We start from the raw sequence: 23,712 nt of genomic DNA, 5'->3' as shown, positions 1-23,712 counted from the left end.
AAAAGGACATGAGGATATCTCCATGTGTGTATATATGTGTATATACATGCTTATACTTAAAGATATGCTTATGATATGTGCTTATACGTTGAATAAATAATATTAAATATAATTTATATAATATATACTATATAATTCACATATTAAACAATATGCTGATATATATCATCAATGTATGAATTATATAACATTCACACATATTTGTTATATATTACATTTGTACAATATAAATATGTAGGCCAAATATATTAATTTGTAGAATATATTTGTAGTATAATTATGATATATATTTCTTTTCCTTGGGTCAAAAGTCAGGGGTACCAGATGCCGAATTTAAGAGGAATATATGTATATGTGTATGTGTGTCTTGTATATGTATAGGTACATCTATCTATATATCTATATCTATCTATACATGTAATTGTTCCTACACATTTATATTTGGTTTATAATATATGTATCTTTTCCAGTGTTCCCACAAATTTTCTTTTATAATTGTGTTTTCTGAGAATATTATGATTGATTGTATAATTGCTACATTCAATGTAAATTAAATGTTAACTTAGGGGCGCCTGGGTGGCTCAGTCAGTTGAGCGTCCGACTTTGGCTCAAGTCACCATCTCACAGTTCGTGGGTTTGAGCCCCGCATCAGGCTCTGTGCTGACTGCTAGCTCAGAGCCTGGGCCTGCTTCAGATTCTGTGTCTCCTTCTCTCTCTGCCCCTCCCCGGTTCATTCTCTGTCTCTCAAAAATAAAGAAAACTTAAAAAAAAATTTTTTTTTAATGTTAACTTAAAAAAAGCATACGGGTGGAAATAGCTTTGTAAAAGATAAAATATTTCATGAGAGATACTGCATACTTGTATGTTTAACTTTTGACTGATTTAATAAAAAAATAATTATCTCTTCAAAAGATATTTGCCAAGAAATGAAGATCATCAACGTTTGCAAGAAATCCTCACCATCATTCCAAGCAAAATACATAGCTTCCTTCATTCTGGGTCAGACTGTGCTGGGAATAGCAGGAATGCCTCTTTTTATCCTTGCCGAAATCTTTGTTGACAACAGTGTTGCCATACACTCCACTGGCATTTATCTAGGCAAGTTGCTTTCCCTCTCTAATATGATTGATCCATTCTGAATTCTTATTGAGCTTTGATATCTTGGTGTACATATCTAAACTGATATGTACTAATTATTGACTCTTATAATAGTATTATAATAAATATTAACTGATATGTTTGACTTCAAAATCACATTGAGTTGCCTAATTCTGAGGAGTTGCTTGAGATTTGGAATTGTAGACAAATCATCTGAAAGTCATCAAAAAGATAAAGATAGGAAAAATACATACTGTCTTAAGTAATAAAATCTATATTCTTTCTATATATGTGTGTCTAATATATATAATACATATAACATTTATATGATATATATATAGTTTGTAATATTAAACTTCATAGACTGCATTTCATTTCTCTAGGAAAAACAATCTCAAATTATCAGATTGAATTGCTTGAGTAATTGTATATTTAAACTTTGGGGACATAGGTGGGAAGTCGCTGTGATCATGTTCATAAGAAGATAGAAATAATTGCTTCATGGCCTCCTCAGTACGAGACTCAGTGTGGTGTTGGGAATCATCATCTTTGTAGTAACCTCTTTACATACATTAACTTACTTCATTTTTGGGGGGAGCTCAGATATTTTGAAGTTAATGAAAATATAATCTTTTTCATCCCATCAAGAAGAGAAGTGATGTGCTGTTTAATTGACAACAATTAAGTACTCTATTTCCAGTGTTTTATGCCGTGGTATCTATCCCACAATTAATAACCTAGGGGCATATCTCAGAATAATCTGTACTTCCATATGTTTTAATACCTCCTGGTCCTGATAGATCATCTATCTGGACAGGGTTATCTAACTATCATATTTTTTTAAATTAAAAATTAAAAAAAGTATATTGTGAAGGTGGTTTAAGAGAAAATAGAATTTTGCACCAAAATAATACTTTTTCCACCAGAAGTAAGGTCATGTCAATAGATTAATATAGTTGATTTTCATATTCATGTTTGCTTTCAGAAAAAAAATTTGTAGTGATTTATTAGTGTTGGCTGAGGGTGGCAACAAACATTTGTTTTACTTTTGGTTCTACTGAGTAATAATTGAAATACATACCTACACATTGCAGAAAGAAACTTTATCGTCACCTCCTGCCTCCATGACAGCTAAGGTATATGATACAAACTATCGTAAATTAAAGTGAAATCAGGTATATCAAATTTGTATTTCTATTGAATATGAATATATTTATATCACATTAAATATATAGGTTAAATTAGATATAGTGAATTATATAATTAACCTAAGTTTCTTTAATATATACATTGGATGATATATATGATGGTTAACTTCACTAGATTATGGCAACCATTTGTTCATTTCAACACCAATCTAGATGTTTTTGCTATATTTTTCAGATGTGACTAATACAGTCAGTAGAATCTGAGTAAACCAGATTACCCTCCATTATATGGGTGAGCCTTAGCCAATCAGTTGAAGGCTTTCAGAGCAAAGACTTGGGTTTCCCAAAATAGAAGCAATTCTTTTGCCAGACTGCTAGATAGAAACTTTGCCTAGAGTTTTCCCAGCCTTCTGCCCTATCTTATGGATTTCAGGCTTATGGACCCACTACTGTGACATTAACTCTTACCTGGATTTCTAAGCTGCCAGCCTACTCTACAAATTTGGACTTGTCAGGCCTTATAATTGCATGAGCCAAAGTATCTCTCTCAATATCCTGTTGGTTCTGCTTCTCAGAAAAATCCTGACTAATGAAGTATGTTATGAAATCCTGACTAATGAAAGTATGTTACTTTCAGAAGTAATCTATTTCAACAATGTAATTTTTATCATGACAGAACTGGCTTGTGTGGTTGTTTGATGTTCAGTATTCATTTTATAGGCTTAATGGACGCTTCAGCAACACTTGGATATTCTTTGGGTTATGTGATAGGGGCACCCCTTATTAAGGGGGATGAAAACAGCATCCTTCCAATTACGTAAGCCATTTTGTTTCCTTTTTCATTGTTGTTTACATTGTATAAAATATTTATTGGATAGATAATATAGCCTATAAACATATACTTTTAATTTGTTATACCATATTTTTAAGAAAAACATGTAAATGTGACTGATAATGCATATTTATGTACATATAAATATACTTTTATCTTTATTGTTTGAAATACAATTTTAAATACACTATAAAGACAACCTTATTACTAATTCTGCATATAGTTCTTTTGAAAAATTGTGGAGAAAACAATATAAAATTTATCATCTTAACCATTTTTAAGTGTATAGTATAATGTTAGTTGTGTGCACATTGTTGTGCAACAGATCACTAGAAACTTTGCATCGTGCAGAACTAAAAATCTATATCCATTGCACAATAACTTCCATTTACCCCTTCTCCACAGCCCCTGAAAATCACCATTTTACTTTCTAAGATTTTGATTATTTCATATACCTCTTATAAGGGGAACCATGCAGTACTTGTCTCTTTGTGACTGGCTTATTTCTCTTAGCAAAATGACCTTGAGGTTATTGAACATACACCATAGCATATACCAGTAAAAGTACTTTCTTTTTAAAGCTAAATAATCTTCCATTGCATGTATATGCCACATTTCTTTATCCATTTATCTGTCAATGGGTATTTAGGTTATTACTTCCACTCCTTGGCCATTGTGAATCATGCTGCAGTTTACATAGTGAGCAAATATCTCTTTGAAATTCTATTTTCAATTCTTTTGGATATATACCCAGATGTGGGATTCCTAAATCCTATAATATTTCTATTTTCAAGATTTTTGAGGAACTTCCATTCTATTTTTCGTAGAGTCTGCACCATTCACATTCCCACCAGTAATACACAAGGGTTCCAATTTCTCATATCCTTGCCAACACTTGTTATTTCCTTTCTTCTTCTTCCTCCTCCTGTTCCTCTTCTTCTTTCTTCTTCTCTTTTTCCTTCGTCTTCTAATAGCCATCCTGTCAGTTATGAGGTGATAGCTCATTATGGTTTTGATTTTCATGTCCCTGATGATTAGTGATGTTGAACACTTTTTCATCTACTTGTTGTCCATTTGTTCATTTTCTTTGGAGAAATGTCTAAACATTTAGTCTATAACATCTACAGTAAGGCTTCTCCTAGCACCACCATTCAAAGACTTCCAGATGCCATATTCATCCCTGTGATTTCTCACACAATATTGCTTCTGACAAGGGAGCATGTGATAAGACAAAAAAGTGTCTTACTGACACTTTTGTATGTCAACTACAGATTTTACTGGTCTTACTCTGTGCCCCATTATCCGGAAATAGCTGACTTGATAGAATGGAGTCATAGCTTGGTATTCTCAACATTTTTTGGTGGAGTATGTAGGTTTTCTATATTACTATCATGTCATCTTCAGAGATAGTTTTACTCATTCCTTTCTGATTTGAATGCCTTTATTTCTTTTTCTTGCCTAATTAATCTGGCTAGTACTTCCATGGCTATGTTGACTAAAAGTGAGGAGATTGGGTATCCTCATCTTACTCCTGATCTTATGGGTTTGTTGATGTATGTTCCCCTTTACCCAATTTGTTGAGAGTTTTTATTATGAATGAGTGCTGAATTTTGTCAAATGATTTTTCCACATCAGTTGACATGACCTATGATTTGTATCTTTCATTTTGTCCCTGTGGTGTAGCACATTAGTTAACTTGCAGATATTGAGCCATCCTTGCATCCCTGGAATAAATCCCACTTAATTATGGTGTATGATCCTTTTAATGTGTTGTTAAATTTGGTTTCCTAATATTTTGTTGAGGATTTTTGAATCTGGGGTCATCAGGGATATTGGCTTATAATTTTCTTTTCTTGTGTCCTTGTGTGATTTAGTTGCACATTTATATGTAATATCCAGTTTCAGGTTTTTTTTTCTATAATATGATAAATGGGTCAAGATCCTGTTTTTCCCCTCAAAGAGATATTCCATTTTACTGATAACATTTATGGATCATCCTGTGTTTTTTAAATTTATTTTTTACTGATATTATACACCCATCTATATAATAAATTAAATTTCTTGCATAAAAAGGTTTCCTTCTTATCTCTTGTCTCTCTAATCTGTTGTCTGATCTCTCTATTTTAATGCCAATACTAAAATGTGTTAGTAACTACAAACTTACATATGATTTGCTCTTTGATTGGATAAGTCCTTCCTCAATATTATTCACCAAAGAGCAGGGGCTATTTCTGCAAAATTACTCTTTCAGATAAACTTAATAGTCTCAGGTTACTATGAAAACATTTTAATGTGAAATTCTTGAATTTATGTATCAAATTGGGAATAACTGTCATCTTTCTCTGCAAGAATATGGTATATATTACTCTATTTTCTCTGCTCTTCATTTGTGTCCTTCAATAAAGTTTTAGGATTTTTGTTAACGAAACTATTCTATTAAGCTTATTCCTAGTAATTTATTTTGTTAGTAATGCACTTGGAATCTTTATATTATTATTTCTTAATTATTTCTAGTAGGAGGAAAATCTATTGATATGTATGGCATTTATTAAATTCTTTGCTTCTGGCTAGTTTATTTTCCCCAGTCTTCTTGGTTATCAATTATTTACATATATGTAATAACCATATGTAGCTTAATGCATATGGTTATAATACATAGCTGGATTGAAAAGTAAAAAGAGAAAAAAAGAAAAATTCTAAATATTGCCATCAGTGAGGAAACACATAATCTTAGTGACAATCTAGAGTTGAAACTCTCTGTGCATACCATGTCCAGATATATATATATATACCTCTCTGATAATGGAACTCAAGATTGCAACCTTATAGCATTGCAAGTTGGAGCTTATATCCCTGAATAATGTGGCGCTGGATAAGGAGCTATCCTATTAATGAGTAAAACTGGGAATATTCTCCACATTTCGTGAAAGGCAAGGCCTACACGCAAGCTCCTTCCCAGGTCACTGTTGACAGTAGAATTGCCTGTGAGAAACTAGCACCTTCAGAACTGTGGTTCTTAACTATCTGGGTTATTTTCCCACAACGGATGGTCAGACAAGGTCTTAAATGTCTGTGGAATTGAAGACAGTGGTAGCTATATGGTGATGAACTTCCCCAAATCTTCTCCCTAAATGATAACAAAATAACTTCACAACTATGAAAATTTTCTGCAAGATCATGGCCTTATTTGGATTGAAGACAAATTGTGCTAAAAATGCAAAATGAACAGTGAGTAAAAAGAAAAAATTAATACAGGATCCTTCACATTCCCATCCCACCCTGCTCACTGCAACGTCTGCAAAGACAGACCAAGAAACATATGTAGGGGAAATGGAAGATAAAGGCTCACAAAGGGTCCTGGGGGTGATTAGCTAACACTTAATCTGAGTTGAGTCAGAGAAGGAACTGTGAGAAAGAGATTTCCAAGTATATATAATTTAAAGGATCAGATGTCAGATAAAAGGTTAGTTGTGCACCTTAAAGGCCAGGTTTGCCCTGAAGGGTGTCCATGATTTAAATGGGCAGGAATGATCTTAAAGGATAGGTAAGTTTAAAGGGGATAATCTTCCAAATTCATACTTTCTGTTGGAGAAAAAAGTTAAAAAGGAACAAGAATTACTTTTGCCACCTGAGTGGACATAGGAAAAGAAAGAAAAGAGAAAAAATTAGAATCTTGTAGGATAAAAGATATCTGCATAATTGGAGGACTCACAATCAGCAAACCAAACAATAGAGGCATATTAACAGAAAATGTTCCTTCTTTCTCACTCTCTCTCTCTCTCCTTCTCTCTCTCTCTCTGTTTTATTGTGGCTTTGTAGTGAAATACACAAAGTTGAAATTTTTAATTTTTCTCTGTAAGGGTTGAAGACGTTGATGATCATCACAAGTGGCTGCGAACTTGGTGGATTTATTTTGGTTTTGTCTCACTTACTGCATGGTTTACATTAATACCATTGTCATGCTTCCCACAGAGTGTACGAGGTGACTATAAAAATATAATTCATTAAATTAAAAGACAGTAGATTTCTTGCCCCTACCCCCCATCTCCTGTTCTCAGAATATGGCTGAACTACTTTTCTTTCTGTCATGGAGATATGACATATGCTAGTGTTATTGGAAAACATGAAGCTGCATGTTGCCAAATATTATTTTATTTATGTGCCAAACTTGCATTAGTATATATTTTTGCTTCTTGTCATTTTTTTAAAAGGCAAAGTTCATAAATTTTCTTAAATGTATTTAAAACTATTTATATAGCATTATTTAATACATGTACCACCTGATAGAATTATTGTAAGATAAAATAATAACTATTAAAATTCTTTTGGAAACGATAAAAAATACATGTAACATCAGAGAAATCAAATACCTCCTAATAGTAGTCATTTTATTTGTTCAGAATATTTTTAGAAATATCAAAGATTACTCTTCTATTTTAGTTCTGTGTTGTGAAAAACCATAGTTACTTTCCATGGGTGGCTATTTAAATTTCAAATTAAATTACGATCACTTAGTCGTAGGAGCTATACTTCAAATATTTAATAGCTACATATAGCTTGTGGCTACAGTATTGGACAGTATACTGAAGAAAAGTTTTCATTATCATAGAATGTTCTTTGATGATGACAGCACTATTTTAGAAGAGTTTGCTTTTTCCTTAATTAGATTGACGTTAGCTTGTTCAAAAATAGCTCACATGCCATTTCAAGAAAAATTGTATTAAGATGTGTACATATGTTTGTATATATGTTTTAATTATTTGAATGTGTCATAAGATTCTTTTACTTGTTAACATACAGGTACAGCAAAGATAAAAGAGGAGAAACGTAAACAGATTCGTTTGCTTGACGAAAAGTTTAATGATCAGAAACTCGGAACTAGTATCAAGGATTTTTTTGCTACTTTTTGGGTAAAGTAAAATCTTTTGCACAAACAAGCCAATTAAGTTGACCTGTATATTTTCTAACAGTGGATTTAAGAGAATAACCATAAAGTGTTCAACTTAAATCTCAGTGGGCACTTAAACTCTTAATTAACTTATTCATTTTACAGATAATGGAAAATGGGACTCACCTTACCTAAGTGATATTTCCAGGAACATGGCTAGTGTCAGAGGATGGTACTAGCTTTTTCTTTCTTTTCATTTTACTTTTGTATTATTTGGTGTTTGTTATTTCCTTGAAGAGATACACAAGAATAGGTATTGATATCTTTTTATTATGTTTAAATGACTTAGAAGAGAACTAGAAGTTAGCAAATAATCTCAAAAACATTGTATTTTATGGAAAATATCTCAGTATCAAATGGAGAATTTTTTGCTTCTCTGGGTAAGAAACAAGCCTATAATAACAGACATGGTGAGTTAAAAAAAATGAACTTCTGAGTAGTGATTTTACATTTAATTTGCTTTCTGTTCTCCTTTTCATAACTTCATCCTTTAAGTTGTGGGCAGAATTATATTGAAGAAATCTGGTAACTAACATTTATGCCTTTGTGGAGCTTATGTTCTTGTGTAGGAAATGTTTAATGTTTGTTTATTATTGAGAGACAGAGCATGAGCAGGGGAGGGGCAGAGAGAGAGAGGGGGAGACACAGAATCTGAAGCAGGTTCCAGGCTCTGAAATCTCAGCAAAGAGACCAATACTGGGCTAGAATTCATGAACCACAAAATCATGACCTGAGCTGAAGTCGGACACTCAACCAACTGAGACACTCAGGCATCCAACATATTTTTTAAATATGAGATGAGAGGCACCTGGGTGGCTCAGTCTGTTAAGCATCCAACTCTGGATTTCAGCTCAGGGCATGGTCTCACGGTTCATGAGTTCAAGCCCCACATTGGGCTCTGTGCTGACAGTGCAAAGCCTGCTTGGGATTCTCTCTCTCTCTCTCTCTGCCCCTCCCCTGCTTGCACTTTCTTTCTCTTTCATAATAAATAAACATGTAAAAATTCAGAGATTAAAAACACTGATTGACAATTGTATAGAGAAAGTTCTATGTAAAGTGTACTTTAGATATGGGGTAAAGTAGGTTTCACTGAACTGAATAGGGAGCATCTAAATGGAACACCATAAAGCAAGAGAAGGAGTTCTCCATGTGAAAAATGGTCATTAAGGAAATTCCAGGCATAAGAGACAAATGTGAGAACATCTTGGAGCAGCAAAACTTTAGGTATATTCGGTTTAGAGAAGGCTTGTGTATTTGGCGCATAGTTGCATGGTGTGGAGAATGAGAGGATAACAGGTTAGAGATGTAGTGGAGGCTAGCTCTCGAAGGTCCTGGTGGGACATGGTAAGAACTTTAGATTTTGGTTTTAATGCAATAGGAAGTCACTCATATAGGTAATGAAATAGTGTTTTAAGAACTTTAAAACATGAGTGGGTAAAAAAAAATGGATTAGAATGGGGTAAGACTTGAAAAGGCAGAATGAGTTGGGTGTTACAGGAAGTTTTCTCTGGGTATCATAAATATTAATACTTTTATTCATCTGTAGTATATGAGACCCAATTGTAAGAACAAATTAAATAATTACTGGGCATTTATAAAATACAACGCTACTGCCAATGACTTGTGTAAGAAGAAGAAAAGGGAAACCTTCCGCCTGTCAGCATGATTTGAGCTTCTGGAGCCTTAAGGAAAAGAAATTAAGGAGCTCCTGGGTGGCTCAGTTGGGTAAGTCCAACTTTGGCTCAGGTCATGATCTCACTGTTTATGGGTTTGAGCCCCGTGTCGGGATCTGTGCTGACAGCTCAGAGCCTGGAGCCTGCTTCAGATTCTATGTCTACCTCTCTCTGCCCCACCCCTGCATGCAGTCTGCCTCTCTCTCTCTCTCACTCACTCTCACTCTCTCTCTCAAAAATAAATAAACATAAAAAATTTTAAAAAAGAAATTAAAACCTAAAATATGGGGAAACAAATGTTCTAAAGCCTACATGTAGACATGTAACATTAGGATCCAACAGAAAGTTTATGTATCTGTGTTCTTTCCTTTAACAATGTATTAGGCTGAGTTTCAGAAAGAAAACAGGGATAATGGACCATACCTTAGGGAGCCTACTAGGTTATAAAAATTCCTGCTGTTTGCCTAATTTCATGGTTTAGCACCTGTCAAAGCTGCCTTTCTCAATAAAATGTAGCTACTGAGCAAGCCATGTTGGTGAAATTAAAGTAGGGCAGTAAGAAAGTAAAGTCTTCCCTGATAATGGCATCAAACAGTGTTTTCTGCTAGGTTGGTTGTTACTTGTGAGTCATTAAGCAATTCAGCTTATTAAAGAATTCATGCAAGGAAGAGTGGAGTTGAACAGTGGATAATGGCTATAACCCCTCATCAGGCAAGGGCTAGAGATGCTATGACTTTCTGGAAATGAGTAGAAAGTGGAACTAAAGATGAGTCTATGCTTCTCTGTTATAGATCTTGTAGGCAGAGAGATTTTCTTCATTAGGGTCTGTTACTTTTCACCTAAGTGCAAAAGTCCAATGAGATGCTAGAGACTCTGACCACTGAAGAGTAGCATTCTATTCTCCTTTGGTAAAAATTTTTAGAGAGAGCAAGCTCTAGCCTTCTCTTTGTGCTCTGTTGGTTATCCAAGAGGTAAAATCTAATGCTATATCAGATCTCTCATCCACAGGTTCTTATCTGTTAGCAGGCCTGAATACTAGCAGGACTACCCAGCAGGATATTAAATAGCACTCACTACTGATGAGACCTAATGCATATTTCCATATTTCTTTGATTCTAAGACACATTTTTTAAACTGTAACATAGTTAAAACTAGGTTGGTATTAAATTGATGGAGTCTTGAAATCAAGTATAGAGCAGAATGTGATTGTGACATAGTAGATATTGACTGAGTACGGGTAAACTTGGTCATGGCTGTTCGTATTATCATTACCTTAAGTAAGTTATATACTTCAGTGGGACTTTCCATATTAGGTGAAACTGTTGGCTTAACTCTTCAAAAAATGATGCAGTGTTGAACAACAACTCAGTGAAGCACTGAGTTATAAAGTTATTATATATCTAGAAAGACAGAAACAACAGAACATAATTTTGATATTAGTAAAGCAAATATTGGATGTTGAACGAATGACCACTTGTTCACATTTTCTTGCAAATACCATCCAAGTGTTTTATGACACTTAAGTAAAGGAATCCCATATGTAGAGGTAGCTTTATTGTTCTTTTATTAAGATACCTGCTAAAGGACTGCCTGCTACATGCTAAACTGTGCAGCTGAGTCAGGAAAAGTTGGCAAGTCCCTCCTAATAGATCTAATATTTTTAAAAGCTAGTGAAACTAATATCTGCATAGTATAGGACTTTGCTTAAAGCATTGTATTGTTATGTAAGTGGCAGTGATTTTATTTCATAGTGGTACATAAAATAATGGTGTTTCTTACTGTTGATACCATTTTAGAGTCCATGAAATATGGTATTTTACCCTTTCTGAGCCTCACTTTCTTTAACTAAGAAATTGGTGCAATAATAGTACCTTCTTCATAGGAATGTAAGGCATATAGATTACTGCATAGCCCATAGTAAAAACTCAATAAATACCTAATAAATATGAATGCCTACTTGAGATATTTCTGATTTAGATTAGAGAAGGAAAGTACACCAAAAATACAGGGGAAAACTTCATAAGATTTTCCTTTTATCTTGATAAGAGTAGATTGTCAACTAGAAAATAAATTTAAAAGACTAATGTGAAGAATTTGATAGAATAAATATCTATTGTCTTCCTGCATAACTAATCCTATAGTTCACTAGTTCCTAGTTCAGGACACTTAATTGGTTCTATATACTTGAAGTTCAATGTCTGTTTATAAGCCCCTGATATAAGGACTGATGTAAAATCATTCCAGCTGGCAAATTATTCCAGTCAGTAAAATGCATCACCAGCATCATAAGACTTACTAACAGCTAGTCAAAAAACACATCTCCTGATTTTCTAGACCTAGATTTTTTAAAAAAGAGTCTTCTTGGGGCAACTGGGTGGCTCCGTCAGTTAAGCATCCAACTTAGGCTCAGGTCATGATCTCACAGTCTATGGTTTTGAGTGCCACGTCAGGCTCTGAGCTGTCAGCAGATTCTTTGTCTGCCTCTCTCTCTGCTCCTCCCCCACTCACATTCTGTCTCTCTTTCTCAAAATAAAGACATAAAATTTTTTTAACAGAGCCTTCTTATCATAAATTTTTATTAAAAGCCAGAGAAGTGTTATTTTTTAGAATGAATTCTCTCTACTATTACCATATTTTCTTGCTGTTCCTTATTTATAGAAAATTCACCAATTAAGGAAGGAAAAGAGTTTTATTCAAATATTACTAAAGATAATTTTAGTTTTAAAACATAAAATGGGCATATATAAAAGAAAAAAGCTAGAATGGAGACAATATTTAGCACTTTTATAAAGTTACGATATCCATGCGGTAAAAAGTTATAAATAAAACACAATGGCATTAAGCTTGAAAAATATAAAGTAGAACATTGACTAAGAATAATAATAATCTACAATTACCAGAACATAATAGATTAGAAATATATTTTAAAAGAATAAAAACAGCTTGGAAATTAGGGAAATAAATCAGGGAAAAGAAAAAAATGAAATTAAGACTGGCTGGAAGCAGGTAAGGAGTAAGATTTTATAGGAGAAAAGTTTTCAAATGTATGGAGCAGAGAGATCAACACGTTTACCTTCTTTTTATTTATCTTATACATTAAGTTTCACACCTTGGTAACAGGGGAGACACTTACATACTAAAACTCCAGTGAACAAAGAAGTGGCAATCAAAATTATGATAATAAAAACTTTTTGAACGATAAAGGACCAAATGAATATAAAGTGTTATTCATTGTGTGTGTGTGTGACTATAAGTGGGTGATAGAATCTATCAAAGGAAGCTAGTATCGAAGTTACTTAGATATTCTATTGGTAGCCCAAATATTGAATTTCCTTAGAAAGCAAGTAAATTATCATCAAAGATACTAAAATTAATTTACATTTGATATAAGTAACATGATTTTTTAAAATACATATATCGCTTGTATTTATGTCAGGACATCATATACTAGTTTCAGTCTGTGAGTTGTCTACTAGCTTTGACCAAATAAATTGGTGTGGAAGCAGTGTAAGTGAGATTTCAGAATAAGGGCTGAAACATTTTTAAACTAGAGAAAACAGCATTTTCTAGGTGAGACATTTTACTCTTATTGACAGATTTAATAAAGATAAGCATTACTTATTTTCTATGGCTAACTAAGTTCTTCATAAGGAATGAAGACCAGAGCAATGGAGAAGTTAATGATCAAGTAAAATACTTGAGAAGTTGAAAGAAGTTTGTTGGTATCCTCTTCAGCTTATATTTTCCTCCTCTTTGTTTGTAGACACCAAGGCCTTTAATTGGCAGGGTCACTGTTTCTTGCCATGTAACCTTGACTAGGGTAGGAAGTAGATGAATGCTTCTACCACATAAAAGAAGTTCCACAATTAATTGGGACATTATACACCCTGTCTCTGATGAACCTTGGTTGAGTCTTTAGGAACTCTTTCCTTTCTGCAACACTGCTCTGCATTAGTTTCCTTGTTAACATTTGTTTCCCACTGCTACTCGAGCCCCGAGCCTTAGTCTACTTGCCTGTGGCCACTATTCCATATTCTTTATATTTTGCCGATCCTGTCCTTATTTCAGACTCTAAGTACATGCAGCAGTAGCTAGCCTAATTTGAAATCATATCTCCCAGACCAACATGAAGAACCTCCTCTCATGTGTTAAAGACCTTGGATTTAGACAAACTCTGTGACGGACTAGGGCTGAGTGCCGCAGTACTACAAGATATGGCTGTTGCATAAAACTACCTGCTACTGTAAAGAACTAATTTGATTTACCCTTTTGCATATCAACATCTACCATGATTAAGCCTGAGTTAACCACAAGACATTCCCTGAATACTGATCCGTATGTCTGACCTTTTTATTTGCCTCCCATATTTATATTTAAGAAAAGAAAAAATACATATGTTTAAAGAGGAAAGCCTGGACATTTTATTAGAAAGATCCCTTGTATTCTGAGTGTTTGCTATGCTCACATTTTCTTTCTGAATCAAGTGCCTACAGCCCTTTCTGAATAAGCCCAGAAGTGTTGTGCATTAATTGCCACGCTCTATATGTAGTTCAAGTGTCCTAGTTAAAACTAGGGCTGAGATCAGCACTTGAGCCCAAGACAGCAATCTTTAGATTTCCCAAAAACTTATCAAATATTATGAGAAAAATATCCCATCAGGACCCCTGCTATAAATTGACAAAAGGGAGCTTTAATAAATTGACGTCAAGAAAATGAATGAGCTGTGGCCATTGAGTTAGAGAAGCAAATGGAGAGAGAATATATTAAGTAGCTGTGATAGAAGTAGATATAGACACATTAAGCTGACAGAAAGAAGCTTAATGTCTGGGCCTTTGAAGCAATTAAGACAAAGCAATGGAGACAAGATAAGCTGCCATTAAATTCTGAATGATGTTCTATTTTATGAGTGCTGAATTATTCAGCTACTTAGTGTTTCTTGGCTTTCTCACTTTACAGTGTAACATTATAGTCAGTTCATCAGTTGGATTAAATTATGAGTATTTTCATTTTGATTTTAAAGAGTCCAAACACAAAAATTATCTAATACAGAGGTTCTTAGGTGTTGCTCCTAGACTACCACCACCACCATCATCATCATCTTCATCACCATCATTATCTGGAAATTTGTTAAAAATGCAAATTCCTGAGTCCTACTACAGACCTACCGAAAGTAGGATATGGCAACCTGTGTTTTATACCCTCCAAATGATTCAAAGCACACTATAGTTTGCAACACCAAATCTAGTAATCTAGTGTGACCCTCTTATTTTATAAATTATGAAAATGATTTGTATTATTTCCGGTGTACCTTCTATATGGCAGAAATTAAGTTATTACGTATATTCAAATCTCACAATCACCTGGAGATATAGATATTATTTCTATCTTACAGATGATGAGCTAGTAATTTAAAGAGGATGAGTAATTTCTCCAAAGATATGTTTATCTTTGGAAACACATGCATACAGACACACACGCATAGAGTTGGCTGAATTGAAGAGTATAAAAACCTCTCAAAAAATAACCAAAAGAATATAAAAACCTCTCATGTGCCTGACTCTAATGCCATTACTCTTGTCTACTATTATAAAATATTGCCTAAAAATAAGATATATAGAGTCTGCTATTTGCTGATTGTTCCAAAAATCAGTTGCAGAGCTGAGATAAAAGCTATTCTTCCTGTTATATCTAAAATTCTTTTTACACTTATTTGTTTTTGAGAGACAGAGCACAAGTTGGGGAGGAGCTAAGAAAGAAGGAGACACAGAATCCAAAGAGGCTCCAGATTCTGAGCGGTCAACACAGAGCCCGACCCAGGGCTCAAACTCACAAACTGTGAGATCATGACTTGAGCTGAAGTTGGACCCTTAACTGACTGAGCCACTCAGGCACCCCTCTTCCTGTTATATCTAATACAGATTGCCATTTCATAAAGAATCATCATATAGTCCAGTGGAATGGTAGATAGAACTCAGCAGCAGATTAATATATATAAGGCTTGCTATATAATAGAATCGGCACTGTAGAGATAGTTGCTCACTAGATGTAATGACAAATTTGATTCTCTGTATTGTGAAATGAAGTTGGGTTTCTACTTCATATCATACACAAAGGTTATTTCTAGGTTAATAAAATGTCATTAGAGAAAAACAGAACAGTTAATGCTAACGCATGAAAGAAATATCTTGTGACATAGAGGTAGGAAAGGTTGAACAAGTTTGCAATAGTGTAAACTACAAAGTAAAACTGAATGGATCAAAGATTTCTGTTCTATGAAGGAAACTCTACAGTGTTAAAAGATGAGTGACAGATCTCTCAACCCAACGAGAGATTAGTATTTAGAATAAATAAGAAATCCTAGTAAAATCTGCATAGGAATTTCAGGGAATCTAATAAAAATGTGAATAGGCCATTCACACACAATAACCAATCCTAAATAGCTGTGAATTACATGAAGAAATGCGCAGTTGGATTTGAATTTAAGGAAGTACAAAATAAAGCATTGTGGTACTACTTTACATCTATAAGCATGGGAAAAATTTAAAAGCCAGATAATAATATCAAGTGTTTGTGATTATGGGGGGGTGTACCAGTTATCTCCTGCTGCGTGACAAACCACCCCAAAATTTAGTGGCTTAAAATAATAAAACATGATTTTGTTTATTGATCTGTGGTCTTGTCAGGGCTTGTTCCTTTCAAAAAATGTTTAATGTTTGTTTATTTTTGAGAGAGAGTGTGAGCAGGGAGGAGCAGAGAGAGAGAGAGAGGGAGACACAAAATCAGAAGCAGGATCCAGGCTCTGAGTTGTCTGCACAGAGCCTGAAGAGGGGCACTAACTGACAAACTGTGAGGTCATGACCTGAGCCTAAGTCAGTAGCTTAACCTATTGAGCCACCAGGCACCCTGTGGCTTGTTCCTTTCAGCTCAACTTGTCAACTAAAGTAAAGCCTGAAAAATAAAATGGTCTGGAGGCTTATTTACTCAAATATTAGCTTTTAATACTGGTTGTTTGCTAAAATATCCACAGATGGCCTCTCCATCTGGCCTGGCCTTTCTTAAAATATGGTGAAAGAGTCCCAAGGCCAGAGTCCTAAGAGAGTGGGAGTACATTCCAGAAGTCATACTGTCATTTTTTGACCTCACCTCAGAAGTCATGCTGCATCAGGTGCTTTGTTGAGATAGCCATAAAGGACTTTTCCAAGTTCCTTGCCTCCTAATGAGAGAATGGCAAAGTTCTGGAAGGGTATGTGGAACTTAAAATACTGCTGTAATGGATTCTGTAAAAAGTGTGAGTTGCTACATGAAGAAAATAGAACTCTCCTACATCTATAATGTAAACTGGAATTGTAAACTGATATGGATTGGGAATATATTCTAGAGAAATAATTAATGAAGTCTACTAAATCCCAATGCCCTAGCAATCCCCTTCGGGGTTATACTTGCAAAGGCGTTCTACCCTCGTCCTTGATGGCGCATGCACAGGGATGTTTAATGTAGCCTTGTTTGTGACACTGGGAATGGAACCGAGTCTAAGCATTTAAGCCTGTGGGAGTGGATGAATATGGTGGAGTTGCACTTTGCACTCAGAAGATGAGTTAAACTAATATATAGAATATGTTTAGATTTAAAAAAAGTGTTTGGGACTAGAAAAAAATTAAGTTACTTTAAGAATATGCAAACAAAACACCACTGAAAATTTCAAAGATGTATACATATATAGGAAATACAGAAATCCGTTTGGAAGTTAGTATTTTAATTATTGTCATGTTAATTACTATGTATAGTATAATAGTATAATAGGTAATAGTAAACCATCACTATACATCCTTGTCAGGGTTCTCAGTAATTTCTTTTTTTTTTTTTAGTGTTTTATTTATTTTTGATACAGACAGATACAGAGCATGAGAGGGGGAGGGGCAGAGAGAGAAGGAGACACAGAACTGGAAGCAGACTCCAGGCTCTGAGCTAGCTGTCAGCACAGAGCCTGACGCGGGGCTCGAACGCATGAACGTGAGATCTGACCTGAGCCGAAGCCGGAGGCTTAACCGACTGAGCCACCCAGGTGCCCCAGGGTTCTCAGTAATTTCAAAAAAATTGACTAAAATGTAGAATTTAAATGAATTCATTCTATGTGGAATTCCCAGGAGTAAAATATTATATAATCTTTATGTAATAATAGTGATTTTCCTTGAGTGTTGCTTAAATTATCTTTGTTTTGTTTTTAGTTCAGTAAAAAGATTCGTTAAGGAAAAAATAGATTAACAAAAGTAAAGGGGCATTCTAGACACCTGGTTAATGACATCTAGTTTCTATTAAGTTTTCTAGCAAGCTGCCAGACTCACAGATAAAGAAGTAGAATTGCAAATAAACGTGGCTTAAACACTACCCATCTTTAATGTATTTATATATTGGTGAATTGTAAATTTTGGTATTTATAGATATGCATTTCAGTTTAGATTGGGAAAGGTAAAATTTTTGTTGACTGGTTATTAACATATGCGTGAATAAATCTGTTCTTTACCTAACAACGTAAAATAAATTGTGTATGGCTTATTTCTATTTCAGGCTCTGATGAAGAATATACCATTTCTATGTCTATCTCTCACCAGAGCTTCAGAATCTTTAGTTCTTATTGGAGCTTCTCAATTTTTGCCTATATATATAGAAAATCAGTTTATATTAACATACGCTACAGCAACTAAAATTGCAGGTAGACCTTTTCTGCTCATTGTACTAATTTTCAAATTTTATGTAAAGTTTTCTTATATGGATTTATGAAATATTTCAAATAAGCATAAAGCAGGAGTAATAGTATTTACTCAAGTTTTACTTTTATTTTATTTTTCTTTTCAATGATTTTATGCATTACTCAGTGCTCATCACAATAGTGTATTCTTAATCCCCCTTTATTTTACCTACGCTCCCTGCCAACCCCTGGCAACCTCCTGCTTGGTATGTGTATTGTCTAGATTTTCAGATGCCTGTATCATTTGTCTCTTTGTTTTTTAATTTGTTCATTGTTTCTTAAATTCCACATATAAGTGAGATCATATGGTATTTGTTTTCTTCACTTAGCATTATACCCTCCAGGTTCATCCATACTGTTGTGAGCAGTAAGATTTCCTTCTTATATATACATATATATGTATTTATATACATATCTATCTATCTATATATTACATCTTTATCCATTCATTTATCAATTGACACTTGGGTTGCTTCCATAATTTGGCTTTGTAAATAATGCTGAAATAAACATAGAGAGGCATATATCCTTCTGAATTAGTGTTTCTGTATTCCTTAGGTAAATACCCAGTAGTGGAATTACCTGATCATAAAATAATTCTATTTTTAATTTTAGGAGGACATCAAAAGACACTGTTTTCCACAAGTGGCTGCACCAGTTTTCATTCCCATCAACAACACACATGAGTTCCTTTTTCTTCCGCATATTTGCCAACACTTTTTGTTTCTTGTGGTTTTGATTCTAGCCATTATGATGGGTTTGAATTGATATCTGATTGTGGTTTCGATTTTCGTTTCCCTGATGATGCGTGATGTTGAACATCTTTGCATGTGTCTAAAATGTGTCCTTTGTAGGTAACATATAATGTTTTCAGTCACACTATGTCTTTTGATGGGAACATTTAGACCATTTAGGGGCACCTGGGTGGCTTAGTTGGTTACGTGTCCAGCTTTAGCTTATGTCATTATCTCACAACTCGAGGGTTCGAGCCCCACTTCGGGCTCTGTGGTGACAGCTCAGAGCCTGGAGCCTGCTTCAGATTCTGGGTCTCCCTCTCTCTCTGCCCCTCCCCTGCTTACTCTCTCTCTTTCTCAAAAACAAACATTAAAATCTTTTTAAAAATTTTTTAAAAAGTAGTCATTGATAAGTAATTGCCTATAAAAATTATTGCCATTTTGTTTATTGTTTTCTGTTTATTTTTGTAGTTCTTCTCTCTTCCTTTCTTCTTGTAATTGATGACTTTTTAATTTTATGATTGGATTACTTTCACTTTATTTTTTATGTCTTTATAGATTTTTGGTTTGTGCTTACCATTAGGTTTATATGTAACATCCTAAATATATGATAGTCTGTATTAGGCTGATGGTTGCTTTAGTTTGAGCACATTCTAAAATCACAGTATTTTTACACTCTACCCTCCATATTTTATGTATATATTTTTGCATTTTTAAATTTTACGAATCCCTTAACAAATTTTTTAGGTGTAATTGATTTTACTATTTTTGTCTTTAACCTTATACAGGTTTTATAAGTGTTGATCTGCTAGTTTTATTATAGATTTGTTTGTGGGTGTCTGGGTGGCTCAGTTGTTGGAGCATCTGACTTTGGCTCAGGTCATGATCTCACAGTTTGTGGGTTCAAGCCCCACGTCAGGCTCTGTGCTGACAGCTCAGAGCCTGGATCCTGCTTTTGATTCTATGTCTCCCTCTGTCTCTGTTCCTCCCCTGCTTGTGTTCTGTCTCTCTTGCTCTCAAAAATAAATAATAAAACATTTAAAAATTTTTTAAAAGGATTTGCTTTTACCAGTGAAATTTTTTCCTTTTTAAAATTCCTTCTAGTTCTGGCTTTTTATTTTCCACTTAAGGAAGTCCTCTTAACATTTCTTATAAGGTTAGTTTAGTGATGATGAATTCTTAACTTTAGTTTGAAAAATTCTTTTTCTTTCTATCAATTCTGGATGATAAACTTTCTGGGTAGAGTATTCTTTATTGTAGGTTTTTTCATTTTTTTGTTTTTTAGTTTTTCCTTTCAGCACTTTGAATATTTATGCTACTCTCTTCGGGGCTGCAAATTTTCTCCTGAAAAATCAGCAGGTAGTCTTATAGGGTTTCCCTTACCCTTTATATGTAACTAGTTGCTTTTTCTTGCTTTTAGTATTCTCTCTGCCTTTAATTTTTGATATTTTAATTATTATATGTTTTGGTGTGCACTTTCTTGGCTTCATCTTGTTTCCTACTTCTGCACGTTCCCTATCCCAGTTCTCCTCCTGACTCCTTATAGATAGCTATTCTTCTAAAGTTAGAGTGCAATCTTGCTAAACAAGTTTGTATGTTTTTACTGCTTACAAGCCTATCTCTGTACAATCTATTCCAAAAATTCATCCATTGTCTTGCATATATCCTTCTCCCACTTTCATTTCCAGCTACATCTATGAGATTGATGTTGTTGTCTATTTAATACTGTGGAATTCTATTTAATGAATATACCACTGTTTATCCATTATCATATTAATGGAGATGGAGTTACCTCTAACTTTTCATGCTTCCAAATAATACCATAATGAATAGGCTTGCGTGTGTCTACTTGTGCACATTTGTAAAAGTTCATCTAGGTTTGGACATTAAAAGAAAATTAACATTGTGTAAATCTTCAGTTTTACTAGATATTAAGAATTGGCTATCCAAAAGAGGTTACAAATGCTATTAAATATTTTAAGATTCTGGCATTATTGGGAAAGTCATGAATATTGTCATGTATTTTATGCTGTAAAAAGCCAAGGATACATGCAATAACTTTTAGGGTAACCAATAATAGTAAAAAAATAGTAGAAGAGCCTAGTAATTTGAAAATTTTGATTAAAATTTTTAAAAAGTAGGGAAAGAAATGAGGCACATAAAACATAAGGGCCAAATAAAAAACAAATGTTAAATATGCAAAAATTTTGACTATCAGCCTATTATGGAGTAGATTTTATGAAACAGGAAACACCATTGTCAAAATGCAAATAATCCAAAACCCAAAAACATAGTAGTTTAAAGGGCCATAATGACAATATTTTTCTGTGAATCCACCATGTTGTTTGCCATTCTGGTAAATCTAATCAAGAGATTAGGACTAAATTCATCCAATTTGTTTCCTACAGTGTTTAAATAAGGATAATATCAACAAAACTCCAAGCAACAGGATAAGGCCATATCCAATACTGGTCTCAACCATGCTGGCAAGGCCTTGGCCCCAGCCAGCTAAATAAATCCCTTGACCCTCATGGTCTACATTAGAAAGCAAGATGGATTTCTCCTTAAGTCTCTGTATTGACCTTTTTACTTTGCCTGAATTATTAATCCAGTAAAACAAAGTATTAGCAGTTGTCTATGTTCTACTGAAAAGATGAAGTTTTGGGCAATTCTGTCATCCAAATAAGTGTTGATCAATGGCTGATGCTGATCAGAATGCTTTCCAAGGCTGACGTAGTGTCACTGATTATTTCAACTAAAGTCGGGAACAAATTTTGTACCACCTTTTCTGATTGGATTACTCTTATTATACTGATAACTGCCTTCAGGTGCATATAAATAATGTGTCAGTAATTCCTCTGGGAGGCTCCTGTCACAGAGATTTCCACAGCCTTTTGAGGGCTATTTGACCTACTGGTGATATTTCTTTAACCACTTGAAGATCTCTTAGGAATATCCCTATGGCTTGAATATACCATTTTCACTTGACAAGGAAGGTTTGTCACATAGTTAGTTTTGAATCTGATTGGTGCATCCCAGAATGAAATACAAGTTCACAGAATCACAAAGCCTCCACAGGTCAGGGCTTCAGTTTTGACAAGAGGCCAGTAGTAAGCTGAGTTGTTTTTTATAACCTACCTGTTTCAGAGAGTCAGTGAATCCAAACCCCAAGGGATCCTCCTAAATGGAGGGTGGCTCCCTCTTCCAGAGGCTCCAGTTCACAACATCTCTATGGACTTCTAGCTCCAATGGGTCAGTAGGTTTGTAGTACCTCAAAGCAGGTAGTATGCCATAGCTTGTTGATTAGCTTCAAATGTAGGTCTGGACTACACCCTCTGTGAGTTAGCTGATAGAAAAGAACACTGAAGTAGAAGAAGCACATGAATCACCTACTGTCTCTAATACTCAGAGTCCAAAGCTATACTATGCTTCCTTTTGGTCAAGGAGAAGGGGAAAAACAATTGGTCTTCAATTTCCAGAGGGATTGAGCATTGTAAATCTATCTGCATAGTTCCCCCAAAACTTCTGCATTTTGTTGGGCTTTATCAGTCATCTTTGCTAATGAAGGTGTGATAATATTAAAGTCAGAGCTTTTGAGTCTGAAACTTCTGACTCTCCATCCTCCTTAATATTTATCTATCATTGAATGCTTTTGGCATCAAATGAAAATGGTACTCACAATAAATCCTATGTACCCCATTTTAGTAAATATCAAAGGAGTTTAGTGTGTACTGCAAATGTATATTTATGGCCTTGCAGCATGAATAAGAATTGGTTTTTGTCTTTGGTTCCTAATGAGATTCAAAAGAAGGTTTTGACAATGTCCAAGATAGCATCTCAAGTACCATTTGTGTGTTCCGTAAATTTAGTTACTTCAGATGTTTGGACCTCCAAGAAGGATAGGGGCAACAAATGAGTTTAACTGGTGGTTAATCTGCTGTAATTCTCAATTCCCTATAAGTGTTTTCACTGGACATAAAGTCTATTGAGGTGAGTTATTGCTCAAATCTTATTCTCTTACTACCCCTGCTTCCTTTAAATCCATAACCAGGGCTGAGATTTCCTTTTCTCCTCCTGGGATTCTCTGTTGTTTTCATTGCACCATACAAGAGGAAACAGGCACACAGGTTTGAGTAAAAATTTATGTGTTTCATTTTTACTTTTGGAGTTTAGGAGCGTAAATAATACAAACTTGTAAAATATAATTACCAATTATAGATTTTGGAATAGAAGACACAGCATTAGTATATTGGAGTTACACCAAAAGTACATTGAAGTTGTCCAAAGCCTCACCCACAAGATCATTTTACCTCCTTTTCTGAGGCAGTTTAAGTGCCTCATCTATGGTTTTACACAGGAAAATGTCTTTCTTAGGGAAATATTCCTGAGATGGTCACAACCTTAAAGCACAAACAACTCTTAGATGTTTTACTTTTGTCTTAGAATGGATCCGAGATTGGCATCATAGACTGCGGGAGGGGCTGGGCCTTCAGACATCCGGCTCCAGTTCACATTAACAAGCAATTGGGCACT

At 34.4% G+C, this 23,712-nt stretch overlaps 1 protein-coding gene across 1 annotated transcript in view; it reads left to right on the top strand.

Moving 5' to 3' along the window:
* SLCO6A1 (solute carrier organic anion transporter family member 6A1) overlaps positions 1 to 23,712 on the top strand; it is a 78,514-nt gene that overhangs the window by 10,756 nt on the left and 44,046 nt on the right. Inside the window, exons 3-7 of the mRNA XM_029941377.1 lie at positions 913 to 1,098; positions 2,967 to 3,063; positions 6,939 to 7,060; positions 7,879 to 7,988; positions 18,265 to 18,409. Coding sequence (XP_029797237.1) covers positions 913 to 1,098; positions 2,967 to 3,063; positions 6,939 to 7,060; positions 7,879 to 7,988; positions 18,265 to 18,409 — 660 coding nt within the window. The remainder of the gene's footprint in view (positions 1 to 912; positions 1,099 to 2,966; positions 3,064 to 6,938; positions 7,061 to 7,878; positions 7,989 to 18,264; positions 18,410 to 23,712) is intronic.

Source organism: Suricata suricatta, chromosome 6 (genome assembly GCF_006229205.1).
Source record: "Suricata suricatta isolate VVHF042 chromosome 6, meerkat_22Aug2017_6uvM2_HiC, whole genome shotgun sequence".
Lineage (NCBI taxonomy): Eukaryota > Metazoa > Chordata > Mammalia > Carnivora > Herpestidae > Suricata > Suricata suricatta.
Note: the sequence above shows the minus strand (reverse complement) of the source record. Positions and strands in the feature narration are given on the sequence as shown.